Raw genomic sequence first — 26,432 nt, 5'->3', positions numbered from 1 at the left:
AAAGAAAATTAACAGTCTATTTTCCTCCGCTGCTCTCCAAACTACAGAAATGCTTTTCTCCCTCATTTAAAACACACAAAGCTGTCAGCTTCAGTGATGATGATGAAGTCAAGGTGAGCGATTACATGCTATTTTAATCAGGCGCAAATTACGGGAGTTTGGAGGAGATCAGCAAGTTCCTGGGAGAGCTGTTATTAGCGGAGGGGGAAGATTATTATACAGTGGGAGTGTAATTATCAGAGCCGTCTGAAAGGATACAGGCCAGCACATCATAGTTGAGAGAGGTGAGGTATTTGAGAGAGTCCACCACTGGAGCTATGAGGTTATCGTACCACTGGATCTGAGACAGAATCTGAAAGAGAAGAGAGAGAAAACATTACATTCATGAACCTAACAACACAGCACTCTGCAGCAGTGATTCACTCCTACATACAGTTTTATTTTTATTCCCCTGAGGACCAAGTGTGTTATTCAAGTACTTTTTGTGCCATTTTCATTCGCTGAAATCAGAAATAAATCAATAAAATTATCTTTAAAAGACGTCAAACTAAACTTATATTTAATTTTGGTAATGCATTGTATTTCCAAGTGAAATTGCAAACAGAGCCAGATGTGATTGTGTTACGAACCCCAATTAATTTGCAATAGACCCGATTGTGATTCTACTATTTGTCTATCATAGTATGATCAGTTTTACTAATATTTACCAATGTTTCAGCATTTTTTCCTAAACATTTCAACATTGCCATGGTTCACCGCTTGAGTGTGATTTAACTGATCTCAGATCTGAGGTGTTCAGTTTTAACCATTTCTAAAGGGGTCATCAGATGCAAAATTCACTTTTACATGTTGTTTGAACTGAAATGTGTGTTGGCAGTGTGTACACAACCACCCTATAATGATAAAAATCCACCCGGTGCTTCTTTTTATTTAATCCCCATAAATTACCAATGTTTCAGCATTTTTTCCTTAATTGGAAATCAATTTTGTAATATTGGATCCACAGAGAGAAAGAAAACCTATGCTATGCTTTTTTATTGTGAGATAAAGATTACATTTGACAAACATGTCATTTATATAGAATTGTCTGTTCTAAGACACAAAATACATCAGTAATACCCCCTTTTTAATATATATACATTTTGTACCTTTTTGTCTTGAAAAAGCCTGTTGCCATTAAGTGTGAGTAAATGGGACTGCAGAAGTTGACAAACATCACAGTGAACAGGTTAATTATTCACTTGCATTGACTCATTGGGTTTAAAATCACACTCCTGCAAACTATTCCAACTCAAACTCTGCAAAGTTACATTTTAAATGGTGGTGTAGATTGTTTATAGCCTGTGTTTAGCTTTTTACACCTGGTTATTAGATTTAGGCTTCAAAATTTAAAGACATTGTATTTCTCATCCAACCTTTTCTGGCCACATTTTTTTGCAATAATCCAAAAGCCAATAGAAAAATTCTATTTTATTTTATTTAAATTTTTCTGTCGAGGGAACCAGCCTACAAAAATACATGATCACTGCTGCAATCAATATTGGTCAATACCAGTCAATCGCTAAATTTGTCTTAGCAAACACCACTAATTATATTTCCCTGGTCATGTAGAATAACACATTGCTCAATTAGACCAGGGTCATTCATTCTAGCAAACAGAATCAATGTTGATTTGATGATGTACTGTGGCGAGTGTTTGTCAGTTCAGAGGCAGCAGCATCAGTCAGTGGTCTCTCTCTCGAGGCGTTCATAAAACGGGGAAAGCGCGGTCCTCTGCCAGCGCCTGAATAACACAGCCTTCATCAGAGCTCATCTCCGTCTTTTATTTCACCACTGAATCTTCTGAATTTTTCAGAAATGCTAATGAATTCAAAGCCTTGCCAACGTCAGCCACTTCCAAGTCTTTTCTTCTCGGCACACGAGAGCAAAACTCGGAGCCTCTCATCGCTGAAGACGTGCACAGCATGAATGGTGACAGCCTCCGCTCCACTTCTTCAGAACCAACCCAGCAGAAAGAAGCATCCTGATGAAAACTTTCTGGCACACATGAAGATCTGTCAGCCGTGGTCGGCCCAGTCATGAATTTCTTACATTCGATGGAGATGAATGCGATTACCGTTAGCCCGCTGACTAATACAGCCTAAATTTAGCCTCGTGTTCATGCTCTCGTTCTGATGTTGGGCATTAGGCCACTGCTCTGAGCTTATATACGTGCTTTTTAATCTCCAGAGTAATGAAAATTGATGGCACACTGCAGATTATAAAGTAGCCCTGTAAAAGCATGTCATTAGTCTAGCGGACCATTATGGCCGTCACAAGCAATAAAATACTCACATAATCAAAGAGAATGGTGGGGTTACTGTGGCTTAACTTTCCGATCTGCCTTCCTGAGGGCTTCACGTTCTCCTTAGTCAGTCGCCTGGTGGAAAAAAAGCCACAGAGAAGGTGAAAACCAGAAAAAGTGGCTCAGACACACCAAAATGGACAATTATTAACACTTACACTCACCAGTGACTACAACAGGCCTGTAAATTGGCTATACTTACTACTACAGACAATATTTGGCTGGCATATGCCAATAATCATGGCCACTTGCACAAAAAAAGTGTGTTGGTGCTAAAAGAGCAAAAAGATAATATCTTCGTAAAAGGATTGTGCATATTTTTCAAATAACTAAGGAAAATCAATATCTCTACAGAAGTCATTAATACATGTATTACCAATGGCAGTGCATGAAGCTTTTAAACCTTTATGAATCTTGTTCCGAATCAGCGGTTCGGCGCAAACTTGCCAAGTCACATGATTTCAGCAAACAAGGCTTTGTTAGGTCATACTGCTTTGAACTTTGTTTTCTGAAACATTTCAACATTGCCATGGTTCACCGCTTGAGTGTGATTTAACTGATCTCAGATCTGAGGTGTTCAGTTTTAACCATTTTTAAAGGGGTCACCAGATGCAAAATTCACTTTTACATGTTGTTTGAACTGAAATGTGTGTTGGCAGTGTGTACACAACCACCCTATTATGATAAAAATCCATCCGGTGCTTCTTTTTTTTTTTTAATCCCCATAAATAACCCCTTTCTCAAATCAAACCGTTTTCAGATGCCTGTCTGTGTGGCATCACATAGACCCAGTCCCCTCCCATGATTGTTGATTGACACTAGCGTTTTAACTTAGCCCTGCCCCAAGTGAGCTGTGAACAGTCCTCAAATTGTTTTGACGCTGGAGCAGGAGTAGACAAGAATGTCTCCTGAGCGATTTAGGTGTTTTGTTGTTGGATGTAATAATGAACATAGCAGTCATCATTTACTCCCGACATCTGAAGACGCAGTGGATTACGTTTGTTTCTGAAGGGAATGCGCCCGATCTACCTAAATTTCTCTATATTCGTGCGAATCATTCGTGATCCAGTTTCACCTACATAAGAAGTGAGTCTTAGTTTTTAGATTTCTTGGATGTAGCCATCTGATAATAAAGGCTTTTTAATTTACAAGAGTGCCATGGTGATTATGAAGTTTTCTTTGATGAAAAATAAAAATATACTTCAATTAAAAAGCCTTGGACAAACTATGCAAAAAAAAAAAACTATGCATTGTTTTCCCTCAAAGCGTCAAAAAGCACCTGGTGGAGTTTGAACTTCACATCAAAAGGCTTCTGTTTCACACAAATGCCGGCACAAACGTGCATGTCCGGCTAGAGTCGCCCTGAAGTTGTGCATCTTCGGAAGTGGCGCTGCGTGGAAAGTTACAAAAAATGCGTGCACACCACCACGCGAAATGAGGTCTCGTGCATTCAAAACGAACTTCTGCCAACACCGCAATGACATCATATTTGCCACGCACACCCAAGCGAACGCATTGAGTATAAATCAGCCTTCAGGGGAACGGCTCGTCACCCCATAGAAGAGACGGGCGGGGTCAGCAGAGCTCATTACCATTTAAAGAGACATGCACCTAAACGGCTCGCTGTGAACACAGCTGATTTTGACAGGGTAAAAAGGGTGTTTTTCACACTACCATTGAGAAATTAACCAAAGTATGTTGTTACAGACTTTTCACGAAGACCCTAAAGAATCATATTAACTTGTGGAAAATGGGCATCTGATGACCCCTTTAATGCTTACGCATGTATAAAACAAAAAATGCGAATGATATTTAATTGTCTCTAATTGGCCCCGCCTGAAGGCCAGCTCACACCAAGATGAATATCCGTTGCTGAAATTGGTACGATAAATTTTAATTGAATGAATGGCTGTTATTGCACCAATAAATTTTGTCCAGAGGAGAACTGGCCCCCCGACTGAGCCTGGTTTCACCCAAGGTTTTTTCTCCATTCTGTCACCGATGGAGTTTTGGTTCCTTGCCGCTGTTGCCTCTGACTTGCTCAATTGGGGACACTTCATTTCCAGCGATATCGTCGACCTGATTACAAAGACAGTATTTAAACTGAACTGAGCTGGACGATGACATCACTGAATTCAATAATGAAATGCCTTTAACTGAAAATCTTTTTTTTAATCTTTTCATTTTACATTATAGACACTATTTTCCTTTTTTGATATTGTGCAGTTTCTTTGACACAATTTACATTGTTAAAAGCGCTATATAAATAAAGGTGACTTGACTAAAGACTGACACAAACAGAGCTGATCTAATCACTTTTCCACCACAGTGCAAAGAAAATTGGCTATTGTCAACCAATAGGATTTGGGTCATTGGTCATGTGGCCAGTCCTGCTACTGTTACAGAAAACCACACCTTAGTGGTGTTCTTGAAGAGTATTTTGATAAGTGACAGTGATATCTTTTCAAAGCTTTTGATTTTCTTGAAAAGGTGGTTGCTGACAAGGGCTTACGGAGGTTGTCAGGGACATTAAACGTCATCAAACAGGTAAACTCATCTGCTAGTTAGCATTCAAAGCCTCATTGAGTCCAGTCAACTCAAACATTTCAAATTGGCAGAAGAGTTGACGGAAGCTTAATGGTGGTGCTGTTGAAGTCACATGATCATGTCGTATTCATGTAGCAATGTTAAGTGTCAGTTATTTTTGTTGGAAACATTGTTTAAATGGTTTAAGTATCAAATATCCAATGACAAACTCATTGTCGACTTCTTGTTAACATGGCTTTCCAGTGTTGTGAATACTGGATTTTTGCAGGAACCGCGGCATGACAGACAGGTGTCTCCTCTATCGGTGAGAGTGGACGGCTGTCTATGGACAGTCTCGCTCGTGTTTTATGAGTCTTCACGCCTCTGCTCTGAGTTCTTATCTCACATGCCAGCAGGCGCATGATGGACTGTCACGTGAAGCACAGCGCCTCTCGGGCTGTTCTTTATAACGCTGTTAATTGTGAGCGTGGGGGGCTGTGTTTTCCTGCAGACTAGCAGAGCTGCTTTGTCTGAAGTGTGGCACAAAAGGGCCAATTAAAAAGTCAATTAATAAAGTAGCTGGGGAAAAAAAACACACACACACTGGAGGGGGGCACAGAGCCAGTGTTGGCATTGTGGAGTTTCCATTCAAACTGGTGAGCCGACAGGAGCTGCTGACTGCTAAGCCATTACGGTGTCATTGGTCTTAATAAGCGAGCCCTGTGTGTGTGTGTGTGTGTGTGTGTGTGTTCCTGAGCATTCCCCACGTCACATCAGGTGGCCTAATTGGTTTGCTTAACCTTCAGAGCACAATGAACTAGCTCTAATGACATCTTCTGATGCCCAGAAGTCTTATAAAGCTCACATGAACAACAGCATGTCAGCCATCTCACTAGTACGTATCGAACATTTTCATAAAACACACTTTCAAATATGTCATGAAAGAGATGTTAAAAAATTAGGGGTGGGAGGAAAACAGATTTGATGCATCACAATTCTCTCTTAAACGATTCTGCAAATGCGGTAAAAACTAAGCTCAGAATTTATGGAAAACTTTCATGCACTAGAGGCAGCAGTATTATAGTTGCTGCCAATTACACACAAAACCCTTGAACAAGTATCTAATATTACATTAAGTTCGAAATGTTGAAGAAAACTACAAGGACAATCACAGGCTTAATTTGCTCAATGTTACAGCGCCTACAATGTGCGATTTTACCAGTATATCAGCGTTTTTTCTTCCAAATCCTCTACAAAAGACATCAACGGTGTCTGGAATGCAATTAGATAGTTTATTAGATAGGCAAAACTCACAGACGGCTGCTTTCAAATGCTCATATATGCTTTGTGTGTTCACTCTGGAGGGCACTCGTGGCATGGGGCCGTACGCATATTTATGCAGTGGTTATATGAAATAAATTAATCTAAAAGTCAGTCATGTCTTAAAGGATTAAACAGACAGGACACCCGGAACATCCAAAGACCACTTGGAACCAGTTGAGCCCTTACAATCTGACTTTGCTGCAGTTGGAACAAACTGCTGGTTCGTCTGGTCAGAGGAGAACTGGCCCCCCGACTGAGCCTGGTTTCTCCAAAGATTTTTTTTCTCCATTCTGTCACCGATGGAGTTCTGGTTCCTTGCCGCTGTCGCCTCTGGCTTGCTCAGTTGGGCACACTTCATTTCCAGCGATATCGTCGACCTGATTGCACAGACACTATTTAAACTGAACTGAGCTGGACGATGACATCACTGAATTCAATAATGAAATGCCTTTAACTGAAAATTGAGTGTTTAATCTTGTCATTTTACATTGAGACACTATTTTCCTATTTTGATATTGTGCAGTTGCTTTGACAATTTGCATTGTTAAAAGCGCTATATAAATAAAGGTGACTTCACGTCAAAACACATCTGTGCATTAGTGTGAATGCGCTCTCCCGTATAGACTGCATTCACATTCGTCATCCGTAAACAGCAGAGATGCTCAGAAAAAGAGAAAAACCCCTCAATGCAGTGCACGGAGATGGATTTGGGAGAGTGTGTGTGCGCCTCTTCACCTCCTCCGGTCGCACTGCTGAATGAAGCGCTACTCCTCCGTGTTTCTGCCTCAGTGCTGACAGATCCTCCGCAGCAGCACTGCAGTCCAACACACCACCTGCACCTCCCTACAACTCACACACTCCGCTAATGTCTGACAGCTCGCCTCACAGCACACACACAGTCACGTACAGCTACCGAATGCAAAATAATGCATGCAACAAATGGGTCAAACTGAGCAAAAACTGCTTAAATACAGCAAAATAAAGCATTTCAATTTCACTTGTTTAGAACTGTATTGTTAATGCTTTCAATTAAAACATTTAAGGTTCATGTTAAACTTCATGTTTACATTTAATTATTCATTTTTTCATATATAAATAAAAATAAAAATACTTCGGAAGATCATCCAATTGTGAATAATAAATGTAATGGTTTGGATTTAATGGTTCATTTCGATTTAAACTTCAAAATAATATATCAGATGCTTGACATTTTTTAAAACATGTTTAGGATAAATATGGCACAATTTTGTTACTAAATCTGACCAAATAGGGCTTCTTTTGTAGCAAGCTTTCACATTCAAGGCTGCATCCTCACATTGAGCTCAACAAATATTTATTTATTTCACACAACCCCAATCATACTAGCTCCTCTCTGTCCTCGACGTGATGTCCTTCAGATTTCTGCAGCCTTAGGCTACAACATCCATTAAAAGCAAACTACTAACTAGGAAAAATGAAGGCAAACCATAAAAATAAGAGTGACGAAAAGTAAACAAACATGTAAATGTAAAATCAAATAATATTTATGTTTAAAGAACAACAATGAAATGCTGGATGCAGGCGTCCCTTGTAAAATCTAACCTTAGTCCAGTCATATTCATTTATCAATTTAACATTTGAAAAACACAAAACTACCTGCACAAGCTACAAACAGCATCCAACGAGAGAGGCTTAACGGTCGAGAGCAGTGTGACACAAACAAGGGCTCGACTCGGCCCGTTTGACAGGTGACCTTGATCTTCCCTCTCTTTCTCCTTGAACACTTTTGACGCGTTTAGCCTCAGCTCATTCTCCGCTCGCTCCCTCTCCATCCAATTATCTGCCAAAATATCATCATTTATTCAACACACTTGAAAAGAAAGCAAAGAATCTGATGCAGCAATTCTGCAAGCCCTTTCAAAGCGCTCATCTATATGCACATGGACCTGAACACACACCCAAACGCAGGGCAACATAAACCTTGTTCAAAGAGAACTGCATTTAAAGCTGCACTGGTATAACAACATCCTAAATTTACACATTGTCTAAGTGCAATGGTTGGAGTTAAGAAACTGCAGAGGAAAAACACAATGGAACGACCTCAGAGATCATTTAAGTGGATGCTTATGTTCCTATCAAAATCAAGAATATAAATCAGATTTCATACCTTAAATTAAAACATTAAAACAATCTTCACCTGAAGAAATCAAACTACACTACCCATAATTCTGTGAGGAGCCGTTACCATAGAAACAAGGATTGCACCAATTTCCTCAGCAGTGAGGATCTAGACGTTAGCTATGTAATGTTAAGCTAGGTTTGTTAGATAAATAGTTGAACATTGAGATTATTTCCTCACCTTCGAAACCTGTATGACTTTCTTTTTTAGAACACAAAAGGAGAAACGGATGCTATTTTTAATATAATGGACAGCAGAAGGGGCAAGATTTTCAGTGAGCGACAAACTTTTATTTGATCACATCAAGTCATCAGGAAACTTAAAATCCAGCTGTAGTGAGTGGGGCGGAGCGGTCTCGAGTCCCACGGAGGAGCTCCGGAAGGATAAAAGGAGGAGTGACGACAGCGGAAGACGAGAGATGACCAGGCCTGGACTTTATTTAGTGCGTGGTGGTCATCCGCGAGGGACAGCCGCATGACTTTTGGGTTTATTTTATTAAACTTGTTCGAATGGTCGCCGGTTCCCGCCGCCTCCTTCCCATAGCAACGAACTGTGTTACAACCGCATATGAGTTATGGAGTATTTTATGTGGCTTTTTCATCATTTTGGGGTTTGACATCCATAGTCTCTATGCAGTTCCTTTGCATGGAAACAAGCAGCAGACAGATTTTGTGCAGCATTTCTTTTGTGTTCCAAAGAAATAAATACATTTAGGTTCAGAACAGCATTTGTGAGTAAATTAACCTTTAATGAAGGATATTTTAGCATTAGAGTCTAAGAAATAATGATAATAAAATGCATAAAAAATTGTTCCAATTACATTTGCAGTGCTTCAAGGAATGAGCTACAAAGTGTCTTGTACCTTTGACTGTTTATAAAACTAAATACTTCTTATACTAAAATACTTTTTTTGCTCAAGGCTTTGGATCCACTCCTCAAACAATTCAATATGGAGGAAATAAATGGAACACTACCTACACTACAGTACACTACTCTTACAGGTTTATTCGTAGAAAGAGTCAAAAAGAAGTATTGTGAAATATTACTAAAAGCTGAATCTTCAGCATCATTTCTCCAGTCTTCAGTATCACACGATCTTCTTAGAAATCATTCTAATATGCTGATTTGCTGCCAGTGGCGACCTCAGCAAAAGTTCACTCACAAATAAATATAGTCTGGAGCCCTGGAGCAGTCTGGAGCCCTGTCTCGCACATTTTTTGTCAGGATTTTAATTGATAAAGTTCAAAAGAACAGCATTTATATGAACGTTTTAGTAGTTATTGGCATTTATATGTAAAAAAAGAAAAAAATAAACTTTTCAACGGTTCTGTAGGTGACTGAAAAACTATAGAAATCACGCTTTACCTGTGTCTTTTACTTGACAAAGACCTCCTGCTTTTGCCACAGTGGCATGTTCAAACACAAAAGTCCAGGTAATGAAGACTGAATTCAGAATTAATCATGACAATCCACTAGAAACTAGGAGCACTTCTTACTACAGGCCAGCATATTTAAGTAGCTCAGAAGAACTGAACTAGATTCAGAGAGAAGGTAAACTTACTTCATGATGTATTTGGCTCTGTCTACCGTCTGAGCCTTGATCTTCACCAGGAGTGGATGATTGCCATACGTCTCATTCTTCCACTGCCCATAGAGGCGATACCTAATTACACAACACAGAGATCGGGGTGTAAGGTAATGAAAATATACATCATGTTCATCAGGGCATTCTGACAGCGCTTAGATATGTATAAGAGGGAATATCATGAGGGAATAGGCATGCAGTACACAGTGCAGCAGTAAAAACAGCCTCATATTCTTCAGCTGGTATATGAACACACACAACAATCATTTGATATAACTCCCATGATAAAACTGCCCATAATGTTACACATCCCCAATCACATTTGACAGTTACCATCAGATCCAACAGGCTGAAAGCCTCCTTTGACTTCATTCAAACAAAAACCAGTCCAGAAGTATTGTCCACATTTCAATTCTTTTACCAGGTTATGAATTTTTGTACACTGTCCTTGGACACAACGCAGTGTGAAGTACAGACCCGCATGCAGACCTTCTGGGTAAACCCACATCTGCAGCACATAAAGCAATAATTCACCCAAAAAATTACAATGATGGAATACAGATGTATGAGTTTCTTTCTTCTGCTGAACATGAAAGATATTTTGAAGAATGTGTCTAACCAAACAAAATGTACTATATCTAAGTACTAAGGAAGTCAATGGGCACAAAACAGTTTGGTTGTCCACATTCTTCATAATATCTTCTCCTTTGCAGCCAATATATGCATCATAGGCCGAGGCCACTTAATAAATTTGAAACCCATAAAAAGTGTAAACAAAACAACAAACTTTGACATTTACCAAAAAAAACACAACAGCCTTGGCACTAATGTAAGAAGCTATAGCTATATAAACGACAAACCAAAACGAACTCATTTAGGCTAAAACGAAACCGAAACCAACGTTGGGTCTCTCGATCGACAAAATCACGTTTCCATATTTGCGATGTATTTGAATGCCCAAATAGCCTATTATTTACCTTTTATGTAGGCCTACTTCCCTCGCGTTCCAATATCCACGTAAAACAATGTTTTGCATAACTTCACGGCGGCACAGATTTTACTACATATTTAAACTGAGCAGTGTTTTTTTTCCATATGTTTGACTGATTGTTTTTTATAATGATAATGAAGAGAGAGAGAGAGAGAGAGAGAGAGAGAGAGAGAGAGAGAGAGAGAGAGAGAGAGACTAGCTTTATGATGTTTTTCTCCGCTCGCAGAAGCGCTGCAGGTGCGTGATGTGATAGCTATGATGACCAAGTGAATCCTGTTTTGTTGCTTTTTGCGCATGTAAACTTAATCCCCAGAAAAACAAATGTTAGTATTTTTACGGAGCACAGACACTTATTCTAATTCAGTGTTTCCCACACATAGACGAATCTGTGGCGGTGCGCCACAGATTAAATTCCGACCGCCACAGATTAAACACCGACCAAAAAAAAAAAAAATCAATACCGACCGTCACATATTGCGTTTCGTTATTCTTTTGTACGCTATTTAAAACACGCAGCGAATTCGTTCAACTGCATTTCCTTTCCCTGCTCTCTCTTCATCTCTCTGTCACTCACGCGTCCCTCCCTCACACACACACACACGCACACAGCCCCTCCCCTCCGTGCACACCACATCTGTCTGGATCATCTGTGGAGAGAAGACGGCTGGCGAAAGGTTGGTATCTCGTGAACACTTTTTTTTTTATTTTTTTTATTTATTTTACCTTTATTTTACCAGGAAAGTCCCATTGAGATACAAAATCTCTTCTTCCAGGGAGTCCTGGCCAAAAATGGCAACACAAAAAGTTTCACAATAAAACAATTTCAAAAACATAAAACAAACAAAATCATTTGCCCTATATCCAGCTGATTACAAATATGTAATTTACTTATAGCAAGTACATGTTTCCTTCAGAGTAGACCATAAAAGGTTTTTTAAAATATTTACAGAGGGAAGTGATTCCAGCATAATAATACTCTGCAGCTCGTTCCATAATGAAGGAGCAAAATAAGAGAAGGCAGTTTTGCCTAACTCAGAATGTACTCTTGGAACATTTAAAAGAAGTTTAGCAGAGGATCTAGTACTGTAGTTACAAGTGTAAAAAGATAAAAGACTGCAAATATAAGTAGGTAATTTCCCCAACAATGCCTTGACAATAAACAGCAACATGTGCACTTTCCTTCTTTGAAACAAAGAGGACCATCCCACCAGTTCATACAATATACAATGATGGGTGCGTGAAGAGGCACTCGTCACAAAACGTAAAGCAGCATGATATACATAGTCCAACTTTTTAAGTGAAGATAAACTTGCATGCATATAGATCACATCACCATAATCTAATACTGAAAGGAAACAACTCTGTATAATTCTCTTTCTTGCTTTAAAAGGAAAACATTTCTTTAAACGAAAAAGAAAACCCAACTTTAATCTAAGCTTTTTTAAAAGTTTTTCGATATGTATCTGAAATCCTAGTTTGTCATCCAACCATATACCCAAGTATTTATAACAATTTACTCTTTCAATAGATTCTCCTAGTAAAGTTAAAATAGGACGAACTGTTTCAGTGCGACGAGTGAAAAGCATGTATTTTGTTTTCTTTGAGTTTAAAACCAGTTTTAAGTTGGATAATGATAATTGCAATAACTGAAAAGATTCTTGCAAGAGCTCAATGGCTTGATTCACCGAATGTGCTACTGTATATATAATTGTGTCATCAGCATATAAATGAATTCTAGCTGAGGTTATCCCACAACCAATGTCATTAATATAAATAGAAAATAAAACTGGGGCTAAAATCGAACCCTGTGGAACACCTTTTATTATTTTTAATTCATTTGAAATAAAGTTTTCGACTGAGACACATTGAGATCTTTCTGTTAGATAATTATTGAACCAATTTAGAGTCATTTCACTAAAACCTATACAACTTAATCTCTGTAATAAAAGTTTATGATCTACAGAGTCAAATGCTTTAGAAAGATCTACAAATAATGCTGCACAATGTTGTTTACTATCTAGATATTTAACAATATCATTTGTAACCAGCATAGCTGCTGTAATAGTACTATGACCTGATCTAAAGCCTGACTGAAATTCATTTAATATTTTATTTATTTTAACACACAATCACAGATTAAAAAGTGCTATAAAATATTTTATATTCTGAATACAATAGTTTCAGTGTGTTGATGTTACTGTAAGTCCCGACCCTTAGCAAACGCGATTGCGCCTTCTTTAGAAAGTTAACTAGTCGCAAGTTTGCGGTAAAATGTAGGCTAGCCTAGTTGGGTTGTCGAGGTCAAAACACTATATGTAGCAGCTGTGAATCAAATAAACGTGTTATAAATTATGTCGTTTCTTTACTCTTACACCGAATGTTGTCCTTTAGGGGATCCAATCGTATCCCCTATCCAATCGTTCTTTTCATCTGCAACATTTAACCCCCCCCCCCCCCCCCCCATATAAATTATTTTTGCTCATATACTGAGCAGAACAGAAAGCCCTATAGGTTAAGACAAAGTGATGAGCTGACGGTACCTGTGCTGGTAGGGGAAGAGTTTAAAGAAGCCCCAGATCTCCTCGGACATGCAGGCGTTGCACTCCATGAGCGAGAGAGACGGTAACAACACCTGATCAGCAATACTGAGAAAACAGCTCAGCAGAGAGTCCTGCCAGAGACACAGACACATGCAGCACTTCATATACATCCAGACAAACACAGCTGCACTATCAAGCGCCTGTCATTGTCATCTAGATACAAAATGCTCCAATCGCTGGAAAAAGATTTATAGCTTTAAATCCCAAGAAACCTCATTTGGCCAATACAGGAACATCCGGTAATCAAATACAATTACTCAGAATAAAGTTAGTAGCTGTTCAATGTTAGTGTTAAACACTAAAATGGTTAACAGATCATTTGTTTGGAAGAATCTATTAGGTTTATATTAACAGTTTAAATTGGGTGAGAAAAATGTCAAATACACTTTACAGTCAAAGCTGATCTTCTAGAATTTAGCAAACAAAAAAAAGCCAGAAAGCTGTGCTGTACTTCATACAACTTTACACTCCCACTCTGGACTTTCCATGACTCACCATTTTGTCCTTGGTGTCTTGCCTGCTTTCACTTTGGTACTGAAAGAGAGAGACAGACGGTGATCAATAGAGGCTAACCAACAATAAAGTCAGACTATAGAACTAACATAGGTTACATTAAAATGAGCCGGAGAGCTAATACAGCCCTGATATAGACCTCATCAACTTCTGGGACACACCATTACATTCTCTGCCTCCCAAAAAATACACAAGGACAATACTGTACTGACATTGGAGAAGCATGATTCTGCTTTGAAAGCCAGGTAGGTTACTTGTGTTGCATTGAGTGTTACAGCTAGTGATTTTATTAGGCTTCCTCTCAAGGGTTCGCTCAAATATATCAGCCAACTCTAGTGTCAGTCCTCACCTCTTTCATGAAACTCTTGCCCAGTCGCACAACCTTGGCAAACAGGATGGGGTCATGGGACAGGTGAGGGCCCAGGTAGCACAGCATGTTGAAGACGTCCCTGGAGAGATGGTCAAAACTTTCGGCCGGCCGCAGTGCCTGTTTGTTCCGCAGAGGAGTCTTCACACCGCCTTTGGCACCTTTGGGGACTGCAGCCCTAAAAATACAGGACGTCCAAAGAGTTCAACACACAGCTCTGCTGTCTGAATTCCTCGTGTCTTCGATCTCAGTGCTGGATCTACAGTTACAGCTCAAAGCACGTCTCATGTGGACTGTGTCCTGATTGACTTATGGTGTGTGTATGTCCCACTTAGGGCTGGGCGATAAAACGATAACGATATGTATCGCGATAGACACGTGAACGATATCAATAAAAAATGTGTTCGATAAAACGTTCGATATTTTTTATTCTTCGTCGGAAGAAAACAAAGGCTGTGAAGCATGTTTGGTTGCATTAACAAAGGCACTCGCTCTCTGGTAACCTAGCAACGTAGAGAGTGACACGCTAACAGCCAATCGTGTAACAGTATCATGTTTGGTTGCGCCATATCGTTGTCTCGTGTCTAAGTGCGCACGCGCGGCTGAGAGTGCACGTCTGCAGCCAGACCCTATTAGCTGGTCTGCTGGATTCCTCTTCATAAGCAGAAAATGAGTGCCGCAGCGAGCAAGGAAATTGTAAATAAAAGAGAAAGTCAGCTCGCCAGTATGGCAGTTTTTTGGAAATTATAAGTCTGACTGTAGTCAGACCAAATGTCGTCTGCAAATTATGCAAGACCGTCGTCCCCGCCAAGACTGGTAATACCACGAACTTGATGTACCGCCTTAAAAAAAATATCAATAATTATCGATATCGACCGATATGAAACACTGATATCGTGATACAGTTTTCAGCCATATCGCCCAGCCCTAGTCCCACTCTCACGTTTTCAATAGAAAATCTAGACCTGTAAAAACTACAGTAGTCAACATCTGAAGTGGATCAAAGAAGTTCCAAGTTGTCCTAAGACTAGATCTGTTATTGTTTTGGTTTTAGGACAACTTTGATGAAAGGTTTTGATGCACTTCAAATGTTGACTACTGTAATTTACAGATTTTACACTAATGCAGAATAAGAACAAAAAGTGAGGATCTCAAATCTTTCTCGTATTGTTTCCAAGCAACTGACACTAGAGATGTGAAGACATGTGAAGACATTAACTCTGACATGAAGCTTTCAAGCAAAAAAAAAAAAAAGGGGCTATTAAGAAACTACCATTATAACAATGTGCGGTGTGCTAGATGAACAATAATCAATTATGATATTTTTAAAAATACCATTATTAATTGCAAAAAAACTGATGTGAATATTTAAAATGAATAACTTGTCATATGAAAACATTGTCCAATTCACATCTTACAATCCTAAAGTACATTTTACATAGACTTCAACGACGTGGAAAATGTGGACAGAGTTGTGGAGTCCAGTCATAAAAGTGGAATTCAATGTATAATATGGAATGGCAAACAATTCTGGATGAAAAAAAAAACAGTCCAGGGTATCCACAGAATTAAAAAAAATGAAATAGATGGCTTTTTAAGACCTATTCAAATAAAATTGTTATATGAGAGAAAAGGGTAATGCCTATGGCAATCAATTAAACAGTAAAATGATTGTAAAAACCCTCATTTAAAGGAGAACAATTATGCCCCTTTTAATATAGGTCTCAGGTGAAAAAAAAAAATAGACTATATTCAACAATTCCGTCTCCTCTGTGTCAGCGTAGCGCCATTTTGGAGAATATCCGCTGGACACAAACTGCGTACTAGTGCTGTGTTCGATAAACCGGTACGACAATGTATAGTCAGAGATTTGACGATACGAGTATTGATGCAGCTGGCCCTGTATCGATATTGTGGCACGTGTGCAGCAGTGGACCGCGCTTAATCCTCTAGGGTCGGCAAACGCACCGGCGCGTTTTGGTGCTTTTTTTGGGAATAACCACGTGAGCCGCACGCACATGGAGACGCCCAACATAAACAGAGTCAGGAGACTGTTCATCGCTGCTGCTGTTCGTTTCTGGAAGACGCCGCCCTGAGTAAAGACTGGATTTCCCTCAAAAGAGAAATAATATTTCATCCAGAAGAGGAGATTGATCTGATGAGTAAGTAATGTTTCTTTTTTTGCATTAGTTATTGTGACAAACTTGAACACGTTTAGTTGGGTTTATCCCAAACGACAACATGATGAATGCTACCATCTAAGAATGTTTAGACCACGGTTATTATTAATCCTCTGTTCACAAATAGATTTTAATAGCGTGCTAAACAATAATAAGTTTCTCAGTTATAAAATCCTTTTTTATAGTACAAAGTACATCCTTTTATAGTACAAAGCATGTGTGAGTCTATGGCTGCAGAATCATATCTTCTATACTATAAAATCATACATACTAGGCTACATGACTACAAAATCATAGTTGGGTTTTTACCAAACTATATATTTGAATATGATAGGCAATCCATTTTTTTTACGGCGCGATGATGCTTTCATGCTCTATATAAAACAATAAAAGTAATACGAGTGTATAAAATGTCTTTGTTTTTTGAGTCTATGGCTACAAAACCTATATATGCTCTTGATATTAACATGCTCACAAATGTGTTTTTTGGTTGTTTGTATTTTATTGAATCAGATACCTGCACCACAGATTAATCCTGCTGACTTTCAGTCTCTTCAAACTGTTTTCCACTGAGAGCGCTGTACCAACATCAGATGTTCAACTACACTGATATTCTATGGTAAAACAAAATCCTTGACTACTGATTGTTTTTTTCTTCTTGAATCCATGGAAAGTAGCAGAAACACTTAACACGTATATATCAGGTATGATTTACTTGTTTCACTTGTTGAACAGAATCTGTTGCAGGAACGAGTCAAAGTCTGTTCACATCTCTGTGGTTAGATCAGTGTGCACAATAATGTGTCTTTGACCTTCATTATGTATGTTTTGATTATACTGTGTTGTAAATAAAATACAAATAATTTTAAAAACCCATTTTTTCAGTCTCCTCACATTCTCTCGTACCTGCCTCAGTCACAGTCACAGTGATGGGCCATTATGGGGCCATTAGGGGAGGGCCCTTTGTCTCTCAGGTGAAAATCACTTAATATTCAAGGACAGTACCACTCCTTTGCATATTGGCTTTCAATCACAAAACATGTCTTTAAAAATGTAAATCAATATATTGTTTTCTGTGAATGAGTAAGCAGAATGATTTTCACATAATTTTGAAACAAAAGCTCTAGGCTACAAGATCCAGTTCTTAAAAGTCTTGTAAACAAATGTTCTGTATGTGTTATGGCCTTTTTTCAGTGACTTCAAAATGTTAGTTTTTCCACTAACCACGCATAAACGATTGTGTTTTTGAGAAAGCAACATGTACACAAATGCTGCAAACATATTGTAGCCCAGTTTTGCTGTTTACAGTGTTTACATTATATTTTAGCCATTTATATTTTTACAAGCAACTGAAAAAAGCACAAATGTCAGGGCATGTCAAAACTTCTCCAGGCCCCCAAAACACCCTCAGACCCCAGGGGGTTAATTTGAATACAAGAACACAGTTTAAAACGGAGTAGAAAAGTGTGAGGTTTCCAAAAAATGATGAATACAGCATTATAGGCTACAACAAGGTTTAATCTGGCCGCAGAGGAAAACAACCAGGGTTGCCTGATATAAAGAAACATAATCCCCGAAACAGAGCTGCCCACTTGCGCAACACGGAAAAATCTGCAAAGTGTGTTACTTATCTTTGTCAACCTGGCAACCCTGTGCATGCACGCTCTCTCCACTGCGGATAAGTGCGCTTGCTTTCTGAAAACACCGGTTAGCTTGCAGTTTAGCGATCTCCACATCGACATTCAATTCTCAGAAAAGTGTAATTCTTCAAGTGTTCATTTATACGAGAGAGAGAGAGGCTGTGTATGTATGAATTACCACCATTTTGCCATTTTTCTCCATTCTGTGTGTTTCTAGGGTCCTTTAATGGTTTCCCGTTCATTTCTAATCAAACATAACCCAAAAAGAAAAAAAAAAAACTCAGTGATTCAGGGAGGGAGTCAGGTGTGCATTGTTCTGAGGACCGATTCACTGACCGAGTAGTTGACCGTGAACATACATGAACCAAAACCAAACACTGTTACAGGCCCAGGACAGAGCGCGCGTCTGAACGCCATACCTGCGGTAGAGCGGCTCCACGATCAGGTGGAGCAGTTGGCACAGTGCGATGGCGATGGCCTTGTGGGAGGTGGCGTAGAAAGCTGGCATCTGATCCATGATGCTCTGAGCGTGCTGCCAGTCACCGATCCTCAGCAGCGCCTCCAGAAGCCCCAGCTTTTGGTTATCAGGAGGCTGACATGAGAGGAGAGACAGATTAGAGGAGCGGAGGACACACCTCCACATACGGCATCATTACACGCTCTTGTTCATTATCTCTTCTTCTGAGGAGTCTGAGGGGATTCTTATCTTCAGAGACAGATGACACGCACACCATCTGTGTCGTTTCATACAGCTTACAAGTCACACTAATGCAAAGCAACAACAACAGTGCTAAAATATGGATTCTCATATTCAGTCAGAGGTAGGAAAAGAAAAAAAAAGAAAAATATTGTTTAAACTAGGCTGCAACTCACAACTATTTTGATTAATTTGTGAATTTAGTTTTCTTAATCTGACATTCCATGTCATTAGGGTTGGGTATGGGTAGCGTTCACATTTGAACCAGTACCTGTAATTCAGTACCAACGGTACCTGTTTTCGGTACTTTACTCCCTGTGTAACAACAAAAACATTTATTTCAGTGAAAAAATAAAAAGTTCAAAACTCTCAATTTCTACATTTTGAACAATAGGGACCTACAAATTCTGAAAAAAAAAAATTCGTCCAGTAATTCTTGTTTTATTTTTTCTGATAATCAAATGAAGGCATGACACATTTATTTATTTTTAATCAAATGAAAATGAAACCCTTTTATTTTTTGGCAAACAAACAGAGGTCTACTGTTAAAATTAATATATGGTAGAAAAATTGTGTGAATATTCCTTTAAAAAAGTTAATAATAATTGTATTTTTTTCTACAAATAAGTGTTTAATGTGGTTGTAATAATTATTTTTCTCATTTGATTGCTTTATTTATATTCGTCAGTAAATGGATTATCAAGACGTACAAAAGTAATACAAGAGTAATATATTTCTGTTTCATGTTAAACCGCACTTATTTTGACAGGTTGCTGTGAAGTTTCTGTGTGTATACAGTAAGATATGATGCCAGTTTTCTCAAATGAAACGGTAAAATTCTCATGAAGTGACTCTCACAGCCTGTAAGTTCATGTGTTCATGTAGTGAGATGCAGAGGCCGAAAATCACCGCGAGTTCACGTGTGCTTCAGTATTTGTGTAGTAAACAGTATTTGTGTCTCCGCCATTCATACAAACTGAGGCTAAAGGAACATGCAGGATTCATATTTAAACCGTCCTTTTGCGTTTTAATATTCACATACACTAGTTTATATCGTGATTCGAATTAAGTGACAATTCATCCAAAAATTGACGAATTTGTGGCATTCCGCTCTATAGAGTAAAATCCATTTTTATGAATGGACTCCGGCATCCTGTCCGCGTTGAAATGTAAGCACGCTTCAGAACATTTCGGTTTGCCCTGTGTGTTGTGTTTTAAAGAGTAGCAGGAGTGACATCATGTCACAGGGTCTCTCTCTCTCTCTCATGCGACCAAATGCGTTCAAGTACCAAAATTAGCTACCGAAGGATTTAATGTGAATCGGTACTCTGTAGTACTGACGCAATTCGGTCCGTACCCTTAAAAGTACCGAGTTCGGTACCCAACCCTACATGTCATGCCCAGTTCTCTCATTGAACCACAACGCACAGTAAAAACAGTCAAAGCACGAGACCACATGAAACTATAGACACACGCATTCTTTGCCTTTAATATAAACCTGGTTTGAAACTCGTCTTTTAATCTCTGCAAAAGTGATGATACTGACACAAGCTTTCCATGCAAACTGTTCTGATTTTACTTTAATTTAACATGCTTTAAAATGGCAAACAGTTTTGGTTTTATTTAGTTACAATAAGAAAGACAAAGGGACAACCCTCCAATTCATTAGGAATAGGCAGACATATACAAAATAAATCCTCCCAAGACTGAGTGTCTCTTTGTTATTAATATAGCTGTTTGATGTAATGAAATTAAATAGCAGCAAGTCTGTTGGCTGCATCTACAATGAAAGATTTAATGTACAGATGCACACAATCAAAAGTAGTCATTGCTTAAAAGACTGATATCATTTGCATGTATTTTTAATATGAACTTTGTACTGGTACTTCTGATATTCTAAACCAAGCAGAATTAACAACGCTTCAGTGTGACAACTAGACCCAACCTCACATATTCATACATTTTACTTTAGACTGTAAGATGAAGAGTTTTGAAAAGTCTCATGTTTAATAAGGCTGCATTTATGTGCATAAAGTTTTAAATAATGAACTGAAGCAATGTCTACTGATGCAATTTCTCAGGATTGTAAAGCCCTGTGTGCATTCTGTATGCATTTTCTTCAAGTATACACTGATGGTTAAATTGAAACCATTAACTTAGTAAACAGCATGGCTAAACGACAGCTTATCTCTGCATCTGGAAGTGCATTTTGTGAATCCGAGTTCCTGAGTGCATGCTGAGTGTCTGTACATGCGCTGCTGTAATCAAGCATCTGATCAGCCCAGCAAAAGCCATTTATGTAACACTGACATTTACATGCATTTATACCATTACATCATAAAACTCTTCTATGCTCTTCTGCAAGTGTTAGTTTTGTAAACTGAGAAAATCAATTGAAATAAAGCTGAAATAAATATTAGATGAAAACTCTGAGAAATGTTGTCTTAGCAACTAAATTAAATAAGTTGAAGTACTAAGATGGCTAAAACTAAAGCTACATAATTATTAAACAATACAAATAAATACTTACAAAAAAAATACTGAAACCAAAAATCACATCTATGGCCAACTGACAATTACTACAGGCAACTTTGGCTTGTCTTTCAGCGTATACGAATAAATATGAAAAGCATTTAATCATGCAGTTCAATTTTGCACACAAACAGCTCTAAAAGAGTCCAGTTTTTATGATTGATTTTTGTTCATGGTATTCAGCTGCAACTAAATGGTTTGCAAAAGAGAGACACAGGATAAATGTTTGATATCATTATTTAATCACATTGGAATTGAAAAGAATCGGAATTGATAAAATTCTCACAATACCCAACCCTACAACTGAAGCCTATTGCTTGTATTTCTGTTCAAGCCCTTCAGTGTGGGTTTGATTATTTGATAACATGATTATTTGTGGGTGAACTATTTCTTTAATAGCACCACTGAACAGTCATTTTTCACATTTCTGTCTGGTGCTTAATTTTTCATTTAATGAATACGCTACAGCAAAAAAAAAAAAAAAAAAAGTTACCTTCTCATTCTTTTCCTCTTCCTTCTCCTTTTCCTTATCCTTGTCCTCTGTCTTTTCGGAGGGGACGAGCACCATGGTGAGTTTGCGGGCGATCTGTTTGGCCTCCAGGATCTCTCTCTTGTGCTCTTCCACAATGCTGGAATCCAGTGGGAGGAGCTGCGTAAAGACACATGATTTAGTCAGCCTGACCGCTGGTTGTTTTTTTTTTTTGTTTTTTTACGTTTAGTATAGATTTAGTCAATTAAAACTTAGTCACATATTAGTCATGCTGCATAATGGTTAAAATTATAAATCACTTTTTCCCCCCTCGTCAAGTTTCCTGATTTATTAAAATTTAGTAAAAAAAAAAAAAAAACTTTACATTACGAAAACTCAAAAAGCTAAAATATTCCTAATATTAATTCCAAATTATGTTCAAGTTTTTCCTATTAAAAAAAATAATAAGACTTCGTATTTAGGTGCAAATGCATTTATTCAGCAACCTCAATCGCAAACAATATAATCGAGGTAAATGTTTGGATTTATTACAGTTCATCACTGAGAAGGTCTGGTGGCAGTTTTATGCAGCAAATAGTGCAAATCAAACGTGAATGAACAGATCGGATGTTTTACACTTTCATTTGAGCAGAATCTCAATGGAGATCACTAAACTTGCATGTTTGTCAATGTTTTCAGGTCATCATTGTGTGCACAAGTTGCCAGGTTGTGAAGATAACCTAAAACACAAATGTGTCCCTTTAAAAGAAAAGCTCTGATAGGGGGAATTAAACCGCAACCATATATAGTTTTTTTTTTTTTATTTACTCGTCTTTTTTCGTCAATGATATTGCATGTTGATACAGCCACATCTAGTGTTTGATTACGTCTTGTGATCGACCGATATTGATTTTTTTATTTTTTACCGATACCGATATCAATTACTTGCATGTTTATATGCCCGTTAACCAATATGCGGAACCGATAATTATTTACTGTTATAAAGTAAATAAATGACTGTGTGAAGTAAGTCCATACTTCACTTTGGTTTTTCCTAATTTCAGTCATCTTAAAAAAAAAATTGTGTTAATTTAGAATCTTGTTAAAAGTTACATGCGGTGGCCATGCTGGAGCATTTCTTGAGCATCAACCCGCTGAGTGCACAGCAATATGAAAGCGGATTCACAAGACTAATGATGAGCATATAGACAACAGAGAGAATTAAATTCAGCGCTTTTATTTCCAACATGCGCTAATTCATGGCTGTTATTTAATTAAATTTTATTTAATTCAGGCAAACGTACTTTAAAATGTCTTTATTGGGACAGGGCTTCACATTATCTTTTCTTATTTCTAAGAGCCAAGTTGCATAAACTACATATCAGGCATTTATGTAATACATCTAATGTGTGGATTAATGGCTGTTATGTTAAATAAAGTTTACTAACTACAGCAAATCAAGTACTTGTGCACACCGTTGTTATTGTCTTGTCTCCCCTCAGACGCGCTGCAATGGCGATCCTGCACGCAATTCTCAAATCACCCATAAGATGGTGGTTTATCGAAAAATCTGATATTGCAAAACCGATATCCGATTATGGTAAAGTGCTTAACATCGGGTAAAATATCAGTAAATCGATATATCGGTCGATCTCCAATTATGTCAGTGTTGTCTTGTCTTTGACTCGTCTTAATAATGGAAAAAAGGTAGTCAACAATATTTTTTGTTCATTCTCATTTAATGTGTGTTATTCCTTTGTTTTGGGTTTTGTTTTAAGATTTCAATTTAGTTTTGTTGTTTGACATTTCAATTTCACAAAGAAATGAGAAATATTCTCATTGGCATCAATGGGTCCTATTAGGGGTGTGCTCAAAATATCGATTCTTAGATACATACCGATATAATAAAAAAAGATACAGTATCGATATTCTAGCCCTTAGTATCGATACTCCGCCCAGCCATTAGGGGGCGCAGCGGCGCCCGCGAGTTTCAAAAAACTCATGGAAAATGTTAAAGCAAGATGTAGCATTTAAGCGATTTCATAGTGAAATATGTTATGGCAGTACATGGTGTCACAAAAAAGAATTATAAGAAGATTTAATAAGAAGTTAAGAATAATAAGAAGAAGATTTTGTGCTTGTGTGAGCTCAGACTGTACCCTTGGAAAGTTAAATGTTGACTTGTGGTAATTTCCAGATTAATACAATTTGTGTACAATTAATCAGAGCACTTAAAGTTGCAAATATTTAAGCAAAATGCACTTTGTTATAATGCATTTTTGTCTTCAATAAATTGAAGAAAAATGCAGAGTTCTGTTTGTTGAGTAAATGTGTTCAGCATTAACTAATTGGCTCTGGCCCATGTATTTTTATTGAATCGTATCGAATCGTGTCACATTGTATCAAATCGTATCGAGACAGCTCTGTATCGAGGTACGTATCGAATCGTGACCTGTGTATCGAGGTATGTATCGTATCGCCAGGTTCTCCAAGGTATACAGCCCTAGGTCCTATTGACCAAAACCAGGTCTATTAAGAGTAGCTATTCGATATAAATCAGAGCTTGAGAGCATCAACATCAGAACTAATTACACTTGTCATGTGTAGCTTACTGAAGATTCTCCCAAGCATGTAACACATCTAACCCTAGTATTACAACACACATTGTGCATTTCTGTTGCAGATTTTGTGACTGCATTTTCGGCTCTAAATGGCATTAGCCCAAGCATGACATTAAGCTGGCATTATTCTCTGAGCTGCTCGATTAGGAGCATGATGCTCCAGATGCACGTAAGCCACACTTCAGCTGCAAATATTCAATCTCTTAAGCACTGACATTTAATACAATGTGTAGATGGAGTCAAAGTGCACCTGTAATTCTAATAAGCAGAATTGTATTTTTAAAATTGGCATTTACTGCTTGTTCTGTTCAAAGGGAAGTTATCTGACTATGTTGACTGCCAATATTGAATCACCTTCAGCCTGAATATGCTTTTTTGACTCAAGTGACTGATTTGTATTGTTTGAATCACCAAGGACGGATGAAATGCAAATTTGTATTTCTGGGTGAACTATCCCTTTAAACCTACTGAATGTATTCAGCCAAGACTATTATTTATTGTAAAGTTCTAAAGACTTTTTTGTTCTGTCGGTTGCTATGGTTATCACTGTCAATCATCACAGAGCGGTAATTTACTCATGTATTTAAATGCAGTTGTTGCAGTGTATGTGTTGCCCTTGGCCAGCTTAGCAGCATGAAAAATTGAACTTATTCAAATTGTGAGAGTTAAAGCAGGCAAAGAACATTCTGCACAGGGGAAAACTCCTGCCACAGTTAAGGAAGCCAACTGCACTCTCTTAAGTTGAGTTTGGTTTTAAGGAAAGGATTCATAAGCGGGTCATTTAATCGATATTTATTTTAACTATCCATGAAATGAAGACACCTTAATATGACAAGAAACTGTATTGTGCCATCTCTGGCCATGTAATGTTATTTTATGACTATTTTTCTACCTCATGTTTTGGTATGTGTGTCAACCCTGTTACTGACACAAGAGTTTCTAGATACTATACTTTAATTAGAACTCGTATGCCACTGAATGATATAGGCATTAGCTCAATAATATACCCAGGGAGAATTTTAAAATAATTGAATTTTACACAGACAATCTTTAAAAACATGGTCAAACCTAATCGGTGTCATCCCTGTTACTCTAAAAAGTAACAGGTTGACAGTAACAGGTTTGACGATTTCAAACAAATTTCCTAATTGCTAGTTAATAGTCAAGTTCACAAAATCACATTGTATACTTTGAAAATATTTTACTTGTAGATATTGATTATATTAAAATGTACAAAATAATTGTTTAATTTTAAAAATGGTAACAGGATTGACAGTGCATGATGACCCCCCCCCAGTCAAGCCTCATAAATAATCAAAAATAGAACATTATAGAGGAGTGAGAGAAACATGCTTGTGTGTTCAGTGTAGGAATCCTGGTTGAGAGATGATGTAACCTCCTAGAAGTGATGTCACTTTATGTGTGACACTTTATAATGTACAGTGATGTATATTATTTTTTGTTTTTTTGATGAGTGTAACAGGGCTGACATGAAATCAGGGATTTCATGAAATTAATAGAAAAAATGCATACTTGTGCCAAAAACATTGCTGAACAATGAGACTATATTTAGAACAATATGCAAATTTGATTTTTATATAATTTTGCAAATTAAAAGTCCTGCTGAAAAGTAATATTCATAGTGAGGGACATGCCAAAAACCTTACCCTTATCAGCATAGCATCATGATATTTAAATGATTTAAAATAATATTTGAATAACTTTTTTTGATGTAATATTGATGAGAGCATACATAGTATTGTTATGTTTTTAAATTGCACATTTATTTGTTGTTATATTAAATCTATGTTTGATTATTTCTTAGGGATGCAAAAGGCACTGATTTCGTGGAATGACCCAAGCATTCAGAACTTTCAGGGGGAAAA

At 37.8% G+C, this 26,432-nt stretch overlaps 1 protein-coding gene across 2 annotated transcripts in view; it reads right to left on the bottom strand.

Annotated features, from left to right (window-relative positions):
- LOC306883040 (THO complex subunit 2-like) overlaps nucleotides 1-26,432 on the bottom strand; it is an 82,771-nt gene that overhangs the window by 38,187 nt on the left and 18,152 nt on the right. For both annotated transcript variants that reach the window (XM_079438104.1, XM_079438105.1), the window contains exons 10-17: nucleotides 21,950-22,105; nucleotides 18,647-18,819; nucleotides 14,390-14,585; nucleotides 14,023-14,061; nucleotides 13,468-13,598; nucleotides 9,913-10,014; nucleotides 2,335-2,419; nucleotides 259-352 (exon numbers count right to left, since the gene is read on the bottom strand). In XM_079438104.1, the coding sequence (XP_079294230.1) occupies nucleotides 259-352; nucleotides 2,335-2,419; nucleotides 9,913-10,014; nucleotides 13,468-13,598; nucleotides 14,023-14,061; nucleotides 14,390-14,585; nucleotides 18,647-18,819; nucleotides 21,950-22,105 (976 nt within the window). The remainder of the gene's footprint in view (nucleotides 1-258; nucleotides 353-2,334; nucleotides 2,420-9,912; nucleotides 10,015-13,467; nucleotides 13,599-14,022; nucleotides 14,062-14,389; nucleotides 14,586-18,646; nucleotides 18,820-21,949; nucleotides 22,106-26,432) is intronic.

The sequence above is a fragment of the Barbus barbus genome (assembly GCF_936440315.1).
Source record: "Barbus barbus genome assembly, chromosome: 17".
Lineage (NCBI taxonomy): Eukaryota > Metazoa > Chordata > Actinopteri > Cypriniformes > Cyprinidae > Barbus > Barbus barbus.
The sequence above is the reverse complement of the archived record's forward strand: the minus strand, read 5'-3'. Positions and strand labels throughout refer to the sequence as shown.